This window comes from Harpia harpyja, chromosome 1, assembly GCF_026419915.1.
Source record: "Harpia harpyja isolate bHarHar1 chromosome 1, bHarHar1 primary haplotype, whole genome shotgun sequence".
Classification (NCBI taxonomy): Eukaryota; Metazoa; Chordata; class Aves; order Accipitriformes; family Accipitridae; genus Harpia; species Harpia harpyja.
This window is the reverse complement of record NC_068940.1, coordinates 40,190,533-40,203,960: the sequence shown is the minus strand read 5'-3', so window position 1 is coordinate 40,203,960 and position 13,428 is coordinate 40,190,533. Positions and strand designations below refer to the sequence as shown.

Below are 13,428 nucleotides of genomic sequence, written 5' to 3'. Positions count from 1 at the left end.
TCACATGAATTATATTTTTTTTCATGTGTAATCTCATCCCCACTTCATCTGCTAATAGGCTGTTTAATTTGTATTGTAGGAAGAGGAACTATTTTACCTCTTTGAACTCTGGTTATTTTTAAGCTCCTCAGACCATTATCGTATCCCTCTGCAACCTCACAATTATCTCTGAAAGAAATTTAGGAAGGAGGAGAACAGAACCTCTCCCGTATCCTGCTCAGGGTATGGGGATACAGAGAGAAGTTAAGGGACTTGCCTATGGCTGGACAAGGAGTTTGTCAGAGCCACAAATGAAACCCAGCTCCTCAGAGTCCATGCTCATCACAAGATCATTCTATGCTGTAAATCAAAACCCATCATTAGTCTGCTCTGCTGCAATCTGGCTGTGCGGAACAAGAAATGTAAATATTTTGTAGCAGTAGGTACTAATTTGTAGCATTAATAAGGTTTGTGCTGCTGAGAACTGAATTGGTTCTTTCTTATGCTTTGCCCCCATCCCAAAATATTTTGATCTTTGGATATAACCACCAAATATGCTGAAAATTCCCTGCAGCTCAGATCATACCCTTCCTATTCATTTGAGGAGAGCTGGAGGGGAAATGTGTGACCTGCAGAGGTTTTCAGGCTGGGTCCAGCAATGGTTCAGTCTGTACAAATTCCCTCAGGTTAATTTCCACACCTTTTTCCAAAATTCTTGGGGTTTCAGGACTGGGAAAGACCTTTCCCATTTGTTTGGGCAGCCACACAGGTGGTGAGTTACCATCGTCTCCCTTCTGTCTCTCGACTCAGCATCTCTGCTGTAAATAACGCAGCATCCACTCACAGGAGTGAGACTTAACCTTGGTTCTGGCCCAGCCCAATGACAAAACCAGGACTCATAGGAAGAGCATCCCTCCCCATCAGAGACAGGCAGCAAAGATCTAGGCCAGTGTGAGGGGAAGGCTGCTACGCCTCTGCCCCAGGCTGCATTTCAAAGGCATCACTGACACAAGGCAACGAAGCACAATTTTTTTTTTTTTTTTTTTTTAAGCTGACAGTGAATAGAGAAGGCTGCAGAGCTCAAAGTGCTGAGGCTGATGGACAGTGTCTCAGCAAAGGGCCAAAACTATCTTAAACTCCAAGCTTAAGCTCCTATTAGGCAAAGAAAATACAGCACAAATTATGCTTATGTAGCACCTCTCATGCAAACATCCCAGGACACTCCACAATCAAACTCAAACACAATCAATCATGGAGATGTGAGCAGCGTTCACCAACGAAAACAAAGAGCAGGGGAGGCTCGGCAAGAATGAGCGGCACAGCCACCATGAGCACCAGGCTTTCAAAGGGAAAGGCTGGGGGGCTGGCGAGGGGCCCCCTGGGCAGGAAAGGATGGGTAAGCAGATGCTAGCGGGGTGTGGGAATCGCTGTGAGGCAGGAGGACAAGCTGGGAGGAGAGGAGGTCTCCCAGGTTTGAATGGCCCATTATTAGTGGGGTAACTTAGTCCCACCAAGGGTATGGACACAAGCTTGTGGCTTTGCTGGTCCCACTGGGCAGCGTGCTCGGATGGGCACCCATCATCTCTCCCCGATGCCCCTGGAGCACACCTTCCCTGTGGTGTCAACTGGCCTGCGAGAACCCACCTTAGCCCAAAGTCGAGTCAGAAAAGAACTATTACTTGTGTTTTATAAAAAAATTTGGGTAGCTTTTCTCTCCTCCTCCAGGCATCCTTCCTTGGTTGCAACAGACTGCAGTGGACCCAGAAATCTCACCAAAAAAAAAAAAAAAAGATTCCTATTTAGCGCAGTCAAGAGTCTTAGTTTGACTGTTTGAGCTGAGATTTCAGTTCAAACTTCTTGGTCCTGCTCCATAGCAAACCTCCAAACCTTTGCCAGTTTATTTTTCAGTCTCAGGAAGCTCCCTGGCTGGGGAACTCACGACAGCTGAAGGTCCTGCAGGGCTTTGTCAAAGGGCTGAAGAATTAAACTCCAGTAACTCATCCTGCGAATGGCTTTAAGGCGCAATAAACTTTTCAGTAATGAACCTGCCTTCTTCTGGCATGCAACATTTTTGAGTGTGTTTAGCAGGAAGAACTTGTGAGCAGGGGTCTCATGATACTTACATGTGAGGCTGTGACACTACTGCAGCATGTTTGGATACAGCATCATTTTGTCAGCATCGAAGTGACAGCAGACCACAGTGCAGCACCATGAACCTGAGCAAAATGCAACTGTCTTGCAAGAAGGTCTGAGTTTCTCCACAGCTAATTTTAAAAACCCAAATTAGGTGTACAGTTGCCCTACGCTCCTGGCAAGGGTTCTAAGGTTGTCTCTCCACTGACTGTACACTGAGACTGGGGTGACTGTTTCCCAGTGATGATCCTCAGTTCTGCGGAAGGTATCCATACCATAGTCTCACATCAGCAAGAGAGACTTCTATGCAATCAAAGAGTTTAACAGATGATTAACAGAATCATTGGAATAAGATAAATTCATTTTCTAAGCAACTAAATTATTTAAAATAATTAACATTATTGTCATTGTTCTTGCTCCAATGAATAGTGAAGTACCTGAAGTACCTGATACAACATGAAACTATATGACCAGGAAAGATTTCCCCCAAACCTGCCACAGCTCAGGAGTAAGGATGATCTTCCCAGGCATGTTGGATCTTACTTCAAACCTCTGCTCATGTGGCTGGAATCTCCGCATTTCCTGTCCAAATAAGTGCCCCAAGCTCTGGGTGACTGGGCCTGCACGGACAAGGCTCACCAACCACTCTTCAGCCCTGAAAGTGGTTCTACAGCCCCTAATGAATCTATCCCTGCATACTTTAAAGGCAAAATGTGATTTCTGCATAAAAGAGAAACAATTTGTTGGGGCCTTGGTTCAAATTAAACCAGAAAAAAAAAAAACCCCAAACCACAATTTTTTAAATCAAACAGTCTGGAAGATTTCAGCTTGAATCAGGCAATCATTTGGTGAGGTTAAGGAAAAAGATACAAAGAAAGGGAAGGACAGCCATATCTGCTATACCTGACAAATTAATTCAGTTTAGTATGGTTTATATCTGTTGCAGCTTGACCAGATGTCTGTGAGAGCTCTTTGGGAATGTTCTGCAATCTCCCTAGAACAAACCTTGTTCCTTGTTTATGAATAAAAGCTTTTTCTGCAGTTTTAAAAGACCTAAATTCTGCTTCGCTGATTCTTTACAGGGGAATGGTGATCGGCTCCTCAGAAGGGCTGTTGGCCTTGGCTGGTGTACATGGCAGCAAATACATGGCCTGAAAGTAGAGATTTACTCTAAATCTGCAGGACACCTGGACCCAGCAGAGCTTTGCTCACTGCACTTGTGAGAATCCACAATTTACAGAGATAATCCTCAGACATTTCAAGCTGGGCTGAAGATAGACACATTTCCAGCCCATGCCATCAACTCCATTCATCTGGAACAGGTGCCAAGCTTATGAAATCCTCCTGCCGTGTGGTAGGCTCCACAGCATGCTTCATTAGCAACCAGCTGAGCAGCTCACCACCTCCAGCTCGCAGGCATTGCAAACAGTCTGGAGATCAGAGACCCAAACCTGGGAAGCAAAGGAGGCAAGGTTTCAAAGGCAGAGGGGGATTTAGGAAGACAATGCCAGACTCTGCAAAACCTGCTCCCAGCCCCTCTTATCCTCGCTCGTTTGAGTGAACGCAGCTGTCTGTCTTTTCTAATTTGGGGGTACAATGCTGTGGCTGGAAGTGCTAGACATGGCCATGGTAGTCTTATTAAAAACAACATCTAATAAATTGCCAAATGCCATTTACCCTGGATAACCTCCTTAGCTGAAACTCTCCGTATCTACTGGGGCTGCTTTGATGTATCCTTCTGCTCTCTCAGCCCAGATGTTGTCATAGATTTGCTGACGATGACTACAAACTGGCTTTGAAAGGCACTCTGGCAAGAAATACTTTCCCATCCTGTCTCAGATAGGGTCTGCTTCCCCCCCCCCGCCCCCTCACGTTTTTCTTACTGAGGCCATTGGCATGAATAAAGGCTCTTTGTTCATTTAGCCGTTTCTCTGCTTGCTGATGCTTTTTAAATTTTTTTAAAAAACTAAGCTGAAATGACAGCGGCAGCAGTTCAATAGATGAAATAGGTCTCAAATACCACAGTGACAGCCAGTGCTTGAACACCACTTTCAGCTATAAACATGGACGGTGAAAAGGTGTGGGAGCCTTAAGAGCCCCAGAAATACTTCCTCCCTCTCTGTTAAGCCCCAGGAAAAAGATAAAAAAATTCTACTGAGTGAGGAAATTCTCAAATTTTCTCTTGAATATTATGGTATGACACTCTCTTTCAGAGGAGCTGCCACCTTACTCTAGAAGTAGTGGATGCTTTTTACAGGATGAGAGGAAACAGCCTCAAGTTGCACCGGGGGGGGGGTTAGGTTGGATATGAGGAAAAATGTCTTCACCGAAAGGGCTGTCAAGCATTGGAGCAGGCTGCCCAGGGAAGTGGTCTGTTCAGTCACCATCCCTGGGGGGATTTAAAAGACGTGCACATGCGGCACATGGGGACACGGTTTAGTGGTGGCCTTGGCAGCGCTAGGTTAACGGTTGGACTCGGTGATCTTAAAGGTCTTTCCCAGCCTAAATAGTTCCATGACTCCGTGGTATAGCTGCTATAGCCCACGAGCCCCGTGGTCTCTCTTCCGATGTTCCGGCCATCATCAGGGAAGCGACCTACCTGCCCCTCTGGTGATGGGTGCAAAGCGTAACCTCCGTTCTCGTTCTGACAGGTGGGAGTGGGCCACGGAGGTTTCTGAGCCCACGTTCTCCTCCTCTGACACAGACCCGCGGCGAGGGCCCCCCGCGGGGCAGCGCCCACGGCTCCCCTATGGCTCCCGTACCGCCACGGGCCGCCTCCCGTCACGGGCGCCCGCCCGGGGCCCTGCAGGGGGCGCCCTCCCCCACCCCGGCAGACGCCGCGCCGCGCTGCGCATGCGCACGGCGCCCCCGCCACCCTTCCCCGCGTCCCGGCCTGGCGGGCGCCGCGAGGGGGTGCCCGAGCGGTGGGGCGGAGGGCGGGGCCGGCGCTGTGACGCGGAGTACGGCGGCCGAGCGGGTGGGGGGGGTTGGCGGCGGGGCGCGATGGAGCGGCTGGAGCGGTGCGGCTGCCGGTTGCGGGCCGGGCTGGCCGCCGGGCGGGTGCGGGGCCGGCTGCCCTGGCTGCTGCTCGCCATCGTCCTCCTGGGGTCCGCCCTCAAGGACGGCGATCTGGTGCCCGAGACGCCCATGCGGAACAAGCGCAACCCGCTCAACGTGTGAGGAGAGCCGGGGGGGGAGGGGCGGGGAGCTAGAGGGAAGGCGGGCCCGGTGGGGCGGGCGGGGGTCCCGCAGGGCTGGGGGTGCCCGGGCTGAGCGGGAGCGGGAGCGGGTGGGGGCTGCGCCGCGCCGATCTGGCCCCCTGTCCTCTGCTGGGGCGGAGGGGGCTGCCCCGGGGGCCGGGGAGGGGGAGCGGGGGGGCCGGGGGCACCCGCCCGCTCCCGATGTGGGGCCGGAGGGGTCGGATGGGGCGGGCGGGCCCCGGAGCTCGGCCGAGGGTGGCTTTGCGGCAAGCCGTGTGTGTGAGCCGGGCCGGCCCCGGCGGCAGCGGCTGTGGGAGAGGCGGCGGGTGCGTGAGGCGGCGGTGGCGAGCCCCGGGCCGGGCTGCTGGGGGTGGGAACGGCGGCTTCGGGGGGTTTCCTGGTCCTAACGCCTGCTGCAGTCCGCAGGACTGCGCGATTTGAGAACAGCTGGAGCTTCTTGCTCGGTTTGTATTGGAAGAGGAAAAGGAGGAGGTTTTTTCCTTCTTCAGCTCCCGGATGGTTCCTCGTATTTGAGTAAACTGATGGTACTGAACTGATCTAAAAGCAAGGTGAAGGAAGTGAGTCTTTTAACGTCTTTCGTAAAAGCACAGTTACTGCCACCCTTTTCTGGTACTTAGGCGATGATTTAGCTGGCTTAGTCATTCTTCAAAACTGCGCTTGAACGTTTTGAAGGGCACAAGGAAGGCGATGAACTGGGCCAGTGCATGTGTGCTTCACCTGCTGCAGATCAGAAAGTAAAGCTAAAATTGCCGTTTTCCCCCATGACTTGGGGAATTTTGTACTTTATATTGATTCCAATTTGTCATTTGGTGGCACGTGGGAGAGGAGCTGCTTTTAGTGTGATTGAAAAGAAGGATTGGCAGGAACTTGGAGAGTGAAATTGATCTTACAGTAAAAACATACTACAGTTCAATTCTCCTTTCTTAAATAGAGGAAGGTTATCTGTACCGACAGTTTCTGAAGCAATTTTTTTCCCCACAAATTACTTGCCTGCTGGTTTGCTGGCAGTAATTATGTTAGCAGCCTTTTTTGCTTTTAACTCTCCCAGTAAAATGAGGATTTTGTTTTCAATTACTATTCCTTGGTAGCAGCTGTAGTTGCCACACAGATGCCACTTCTACTGTAAAATTAAGCATAAAGGAGGTACTCCTCAAAATCCTGGGCAAGGCCCTGACAGTTTTTGTTAGGGTCTTAGGCACAGAGTTCAGGATCCTCACTACTTGTTTTTGTCTTCGATGCTGAGGTGATGATTAAATGATGACTCTCTGTGCCTAGCTATAGCTCAGCCACAGACCAGAATTCTGCTGTCTCTGTTTTTCAAACTGGGATGTGGGTAATGAAGGGGCTGCACAGTTCCCCTCTCCCACCAGCTGATAGGAAGCAAGCTGCATTGGAAGGTGCTAATGGGAGAAAAATGATCGTAGACTATGGTTGTCTTAACTAATTAGTGAATTCACTTGCACGTGCTCCACTTTAAGATTTGAAAAGAGGACTAGTTATGCAATACTGTCTCCTGCTAAACAGGATATCAGCACATCATCAGCTGGTTTTCAAGATTTTACAGGCATCATAGCAAAAATTTTCAAGGCAGAGAGTGAATTTAGAGGTGGAAGGTTTTGTGTCTGCCAAAGGAAAGTTCTCATCAACTGGAGTGACAGCAAAGGAACAAACATGTTGTGCTTCTTCGTTTATTTTATAAGGTGGTGATGGAGAAGAAGCTGCATGGGCTGATGAAGGAAAAGAGTCAGCCCTTTCGGCTATCTTATTCCATATTAAGAGTTAGAGGTTGTGAAGGGCTTTGAAAGCAAAGATAATTGGGGTGGAAGAAGAGAGTCAGAGGAAGCATTACTGTGCTCAGGGTGACAAGCTAAAAATATGTTCTTTGCAGCTGCATTTGGAGCAGGACAGAGTGGAGCGGGTTTGTAGGGTGAAAGCGATTGCAAAACTGAACTGCAAGTCTGCTGCAAGTCTGAACGAGGGCTCTAGGTCTGAGGGAATGCTGCCTGGGAAACAGCTGAAGTACCTGGTTGAGGAAATATTCAGGCGTTGGGCCTGAGAGAAATAGTGGGGAGAAGGTTAAGATTTCAGCTATGCTTTACTTTGAGGGGAGGGCAAAAGTGTCTAATTTAGATGGTTCTGAAGACTTGCTTTGAAAACCTACTTCTTCAAGCACCACCGCTTACCCCAGCTTCTTTGAAGTTTCACACATGCATGTTTCTCTTTTGGCTTTTCTCTGGCAGATATTTTGTGAAGGTGGCTTGGGCATGGACGTTCTGGCTTCTGCTACCCTTCATCGCAGTCACCACCTACCAGTTTGCCAAAAGCAAGTTCCTCTATGGTCCCACGAAGAGCATTTTGATGGTGCTGCGGCGTCTCAGTGCACTGCTAGTGGGCACTGCCATCTGGTACGTCTGCACCAGATTCTTCATGTATATCGAGAATCTCACTGGCACGTGCTCTACCTTGGGTAAACTCAGCGAGCCTCGCCAGCTGTATGCCACCAAGCAGGAGTGCCACCAGGACAACGGGATCTGGAATGGTTTTGATATCTCGGGGCACTGTTTTCTGCTCTCGTACTGTGCTCTGATGATTATGGAGGAGGTGGCTGTGCTGGAAGGCTTGTCCATAGACCAGAACTCTAATCTGTGTGTTGTGATCAACATCCTGTTTCTTTCCTTGTGTTTTCTCACAGTGATCTGGGTGTTCATGTTTCTCTGTACTGCCGTGTATTTCCATGACTTCAGTCAAAAGCTTCTCGGTGTGCTGATAGGTCTGTCAGCTTGGTACGGGACCTACAGATTTTGGTACTTGAAACCCTTTTCTCCTGGACTACCTCTTCCAAATATACCTTTGACTTCAAAGAAATACAGTTATAGCAGATAAAATAAGTATTAGAATTTTTGGAAATTTATTTCAGTACTGGAGTAGTTGAATGTAGGAATGGTTGCTGTATTTCCAGTGTAAGGAACAAGGTGATGGGCTGGAGGAAACCAAATCTGTACTAGCCAATGGCTGGCAGGTGGTAACGAGCTTCTTCCTTGGGAGAAAAAAAAAATTGGTATTGGAAGAGGTCTGCTCTTGTTTAGGAGCTGCTGACTGGCATTCTCGGCAAGGAAATCAGAAGTTGTATCTGTTCTCTTACTAATAAAGGGAGGAGCAGATCCAAGGCTGACAGAGGCCTTTGCTCTTTAAGAGCTTGACTGATCTCCAATTTATTATCCCTCTTTCTTTTTGATTTATGTCAAAATGTCATGGATGATCCAAACCTCATACTTTTTTTAAATACTCGTATTGCCTTACAGGAAAGCTCTAATAATGACAGTGCTGCTAAGTGTTGCGAAAATATCAATACTCATTAAAGCAGTATATAGCTCTGTTGTGAAACTAGAACATCACATGAAGCATTAAGTACACTAACTTGCCACAAATGCTTCTTAGCTGTCTGCACCTTCTGCAACAGAGAGTAAATCTGAGATGTAATGTCTTAAGCAGACTGAGTTTAAATTCCTGCCTGCCTTTGAAAAGGAAACTCTTGAAAAACAAGCCTTAACTTTCTCCTTAGGCAAAGTAATTGTAATAATACTTTGTCATTTTATTCTTGACAGAAAAAAACAAACTCCTTCCAATTTTGCTAAAAAGTCTAATATTGGGGTTTTAATTTAAATCTTATGAATTGCACACTTTGCAACAATGAGTACTTTTTGGTATGTTTCTTCTAGAACAACAATGAAATTCTGGTGTTATGAACAAGTTAGCTTAACCTGCTATTTCCCAAATAATCTGCTTGGTAATGGATGAAACAAATTGTTTATCCTAAGAGCTGCAAAGGAATGTGCTTGGAGCAATATTTATTCTGGCTTATCCAGCAATATCAGTAAGCTACTTAATTTTGATTGCACATAAAGCTGTGGCCACTTTTGATGTGGCTGGAAACCCACTACTGAATAAAACACTACTATTATATAATGAATAGGTATGAGGTGGGATGGGTATACTCATCATATCAATCAGCTATTTAGCATAGTCTTTATCTTGAAAAGCTTTTTATTATTTCATAAAGGCTTATTCATGACGCAATTGCACAAAATTTGTTTGACAGTTGTAGTGACGAGTGAGACAGCCAAAAAGGTCTGTGGGCAAGGCTGTAGATAGTGTCTGTTAATCTGTGAGTGGGCTTGGTCTGTAGCGTTTGACTCCAAGGTGATTATTTTGCTGAATATAGGGTATGATGCACTGTAGTCTAATCTTGGCACGTTTCTTTTTGCCATCTCAACAGCTCTCTTCCAGCAAGAGAGCGGTAGCATTTGCAATAAATACAGCAGTGTTAATTCCACACTTGTCGTCTGCCTCTGAGGAGAGCTGGCTTCACCTGAATTTTCACTGAATTCAGTGGCAAGTGGGAGTTGTTTTGTGTCCTTAGAAAGTACAAATCGCCTCTCGGAAAGAAGCTGTTTCAGGAGGTGTTGTATTTTCTGTCAAGCTCCTCCTTTTGGTTTTGCATTAAATTGCCTTTTGAGCTGACTCTTTGGAAAATTTGCTCTGATTAACTCATATTGGGTTTAACTAAATTTGTTTAAACAATGCAAATTCATTTGCAGACATTCTTTTGATGTAATGTAAGCCTGCTCCCAATAGAGCTAAGCTAGACCACAAGCCACTTTCACCATGAAAAAGGATTATATACCCAGAAGGTTTTCTGATTAATTTCATTAAATTTAAGTTTCTGGTTTAAGTTATCTTTATGTAACTTTGCTGTATAGACAAGGCCTTGGAACAGGAAATGCTATTTATTTAAACCAACTGACTTGCTGAAATATGTTCAGTTTCACAAATGTTTTGTGCAATCACTATATGGATATTTCTGTCTATTTCTAACCAGTGTCTTACAAACTTTTTATTATGGAAATAATGTGGGATATGTTTATTCTCAAAACTTTTATTTAAACAATGAAAGAAAAACACTTGAAAACTTTATCAGTGTCTTTGAGAATCTGTTTCTGATGTCTGTAAAGATGATGCTGCTGCTCTTCACTTCCCTGGATGATCCAGCCTCCAGGTATTTTTTTGACTACTGAGATGCATGATCAAACTGACATTGATAATTCTGCAGTATTTGAATGAGTTAATATGGCACAGGTTCTCACAAGTACAGTGTATAAAAAGAAACAAAACAAAACCAAAAAAACCCATGCGTGACAAAAGCAAGTTCCCTGATGTGTGCCTGTTGCACCAGGCAGTTCATTTTGTAGACATGGGCAGTTGCTTATTGTAGCAAAGGGAGAGCCTAATCCATTGAAATGTATGGGAAAGTTCCCGTGGGCTGTAATACTGCTTATGAGTTTGGAAATCTTGCTGTACATGTCTTTCTCAGTACCCAGAGATCACGTGCCAACTGTTGGCTTAGAAGGTTCCCTTGTGCTCCAGGCCTTTTCTTTGTGCTTTTTGACTCTATTTCAGAGCAAGTCTTTGCTTCCTTGCACTCTAACTGGAAACTGAAGGTTGCAAATTTTCTTTCGGCGTATTTGCCATCACCTTTATCTGACTTCCTTCCCTCTCCCAAATACACTTTTATCATTAAAATAAAAATGCGGCCTTTCTATGACAGGTTTGCAGCCAAAAAGAAGCAGTGCCTTGAATAGCTGGATTTGATGTCCTGTGACAAAGGCACAAATCAGCTGTCAACAGGTATTATTAATTTGTTTCAAGGGTTTTTTTAAAAGTGTAACATTTTAAAGATAAATTTTCATATTTTGTAGTGATTTCAAAAGATGGCAACTATAATTGCGAGAAACACTTGGGGTTTTTTTGTTTTTTTGTTTTGTTTTTTTCTTTTCTGGATTTAAGTATTCCTCTTGTTCCTGCAGAGCTGTCTTTCTGTCTGTAGAATTATCTAGGGAATTTTTGTCTCCAACATCTTACTAGCATATTATTTATTTCAACATATGTTTGTTCATTTTTCATTGTCTGTGTTTGTGTAGCCTATTTCATGGGCTCTGTATCACAGTACTTTCACAGAAGCAGCATTTGGCCTGACTGATGTGGCTGAGGCAGGTCTTGGTCTTGGTGCCTTAAACATTTTCCTCTGCTGGGGCCAGCAAGGAAGGGAGTCACAGCTAGAACACAGTGGGAAGATTAACTGGATTAGGATTCATTTTGCTCTTCACTTACCTGGGACTCTTTCAAATGTTTGCGTCACTGGAGGCAAGATCAGGCAAACGGGAAAGTTTAGATCTTTCGTAAGAGCCGTCTAAACTGTTCAGACTTTAAACATGTCTGAAACGGGTTTGATTCTTCCACAGAGTCTTTGTTCAAAGCAAACTTGTTCCATAAATGCTTCACTGGTGCTAAATGGTATTCTTGGTTTGCCAATTTATTTGTGTGTACCAAACTTAGATTGCCTAGTGGCTGTAAAAAAAGAATCCTGTTTTCTGTTTTGATGCATGGCAATTAATGACAAAGTGAGAAACACGCAGTTATGCCCTGTGGTGCACTTGAATGGAAAAAAACTGTAGGGGCTGCTGTGATATATGAAATGTTTTGGAAAATCAGGCTTTAGTTGTGAACACAAGTCTATGGTCACTTTTCTTAGTGAAATAATACCTGTTTTTTTCCACCGTAGCTTAAAGTAGATCCCTGCAGCTTCTCTGCAATCAGCCTTTTCCAGCTCTTCGCCTTTGATCAGCCTGTGTTTATCTCTGTTCACTCAGAAACCTGTTTCCTGGGATTATTTCTTTTCATAGCTTCATTTCACCTCCTAGAGTGCAGATTAGTAATAAATGCTCTTTACCTCCGCTAGATGCGTGCTTTCTCTATATATATTTTGTCTTCCCTTCTTTTAAGTATTTTGCCAAAGCTTAAGATGAAAGTAATTAATACTAGCAAAAAAGGCTGTTGTGACTCTGAACTCATAATTAACCATTGTTAAAAGGAGTTGGTCTGTCACTGTAATTGTGTTTACCTGGAAAAAAGCACATGCTTAATTTATTGAAGCAGAACTACCTGCTGTGCTTGAACTCAGGGAAGAGGAGGTAATGTGACAGGGGTGCTTGGTGAGTTAGTAGAGTTAGCTTTGTCCTTTTCTTGGGGAGCATGCACTGCATTTCTGTAATGAGTAGTTTCACCCAGGTGTTTAGTAGGAAATTATTAATAAATTTGAATGTGGGAAGGGTACCTTAGTACTTAAAGTATACAATGAGAACACAGAGGTTACAAGCTGGAAAAGCAGAAATGGAAATGACTTGGTATTGAGTGCAGTCCCTGAAATTTCAGGCAATTGTGTAGTAATACTTAGTCTGGAGGATTATTTATTTTTAAACTACGCTCTGTCCATCCCAAAGCACAGGCAATGTCATGTGCCTTGTAACAAGCTGAATAACTTCTCTGTAAAGCTTTGGAACTATAGTATGGCACAGAAAATAAGCAGTCAGTGAAGAGCTTTACCAGCCTTTCAGGAGAGTTGAATATCAAGGGAAAGCAGTACTCGGAAAAATGCCCTTTCTCAATCGCTCTTTTCCTGTCAAGGTATCCAATGGTAGGAGATCTGTGGTTGTACTGTGTATATCCCCAGTGGTGTAAGGCTGAAGAAGGGAAAGCATGGAACAAAAGTAAATACAAATTACGATTATTTTTTTTTGTCTCGCATCTCTGAAGCCTTTTTCCATGTCCAGTCTGGGTTCGTTTTGCAGTTTTAGGTCGTGTATTCCTTCAGTCATGTAATTTAATGCATTTAATCTGTGGGAAACATGGTTGATATCAGAGCGACAGATAGGCATATCCTCAATCTAAATGTCATCTCACTTCTGAAATGTCTGCCCTGAACCTGGGTGTGCTGGTTGACAGCCGGCTGAATATGAGCCAGCAGTGTGCCCAGGTGGCCAAGAAGGCCAATCGCATCCTGGCCTGTATCAGAAATAGTGTGGCCAGCAGGAGCAGGGAGGTGGTTGTTCCCCTGTACTCGGCACTGGTGAGGCCGCACCTCGAGTGCTGTGTTCAGTTTTGGGCCCCTCACTACAGGAAAGACATTGGGCTGCTTGAGCGTGTCCAGAGAAGGGCAACCGAGTTGGTGAGGGGTCTTGAGCACAAGTCTTATGAGGAG

The 13,428-nt window shown here is 45.3% G+C and overlaps 1 protein-coding gene across 1 annotated transcript; it reads left to right on the top strand.

Annotated features, from left to right (window-relative positions):
• The first annotated feature begins 5,078 nt into the window (after positions 1 to 5,078).
• On the top strand, positions 5,079 to 10,307 carry FITM2 (fat storage inducing transmembrane protein 2). Its single transcript, XM_052788783.1, has 2 exons — positions 5,079 to 5,288; positions 7,574 to 10,307. Exons 1-2 carry the CDS (start codon positions 5,116 to 5,118, stop codon positions 8,214 to 8,216), a joined length of 816 nt encoding a protein of 271 aa, XP_052644743.1. The 5' UTR covers positions 5,079 to 5,115; the 3' UTR covers positions 8,217 to 10,307.
• The last annotated feature ends 3,121 nt before the right edge of the window (positions 10,308 to 13,428 follow it).

Excerpts from the sequence above, each read along its gene's own strand:
- FITM2 (XM_052788783.1), top strand. The coding sequence starts at position 5,116 with ATGGAGCGGCTGGAGCGGTGCGGCTGCCGGTTGCGGGCCGGGCTGGCC. Across the intron at positions 5,289-7,573 it reads AAGCGCAACCCGCTCAACGT|ATATTTTGTGAAGGTGGCTT; the intron begins GTGAGGAGAGCC and ends TTTCTCTGGCAG.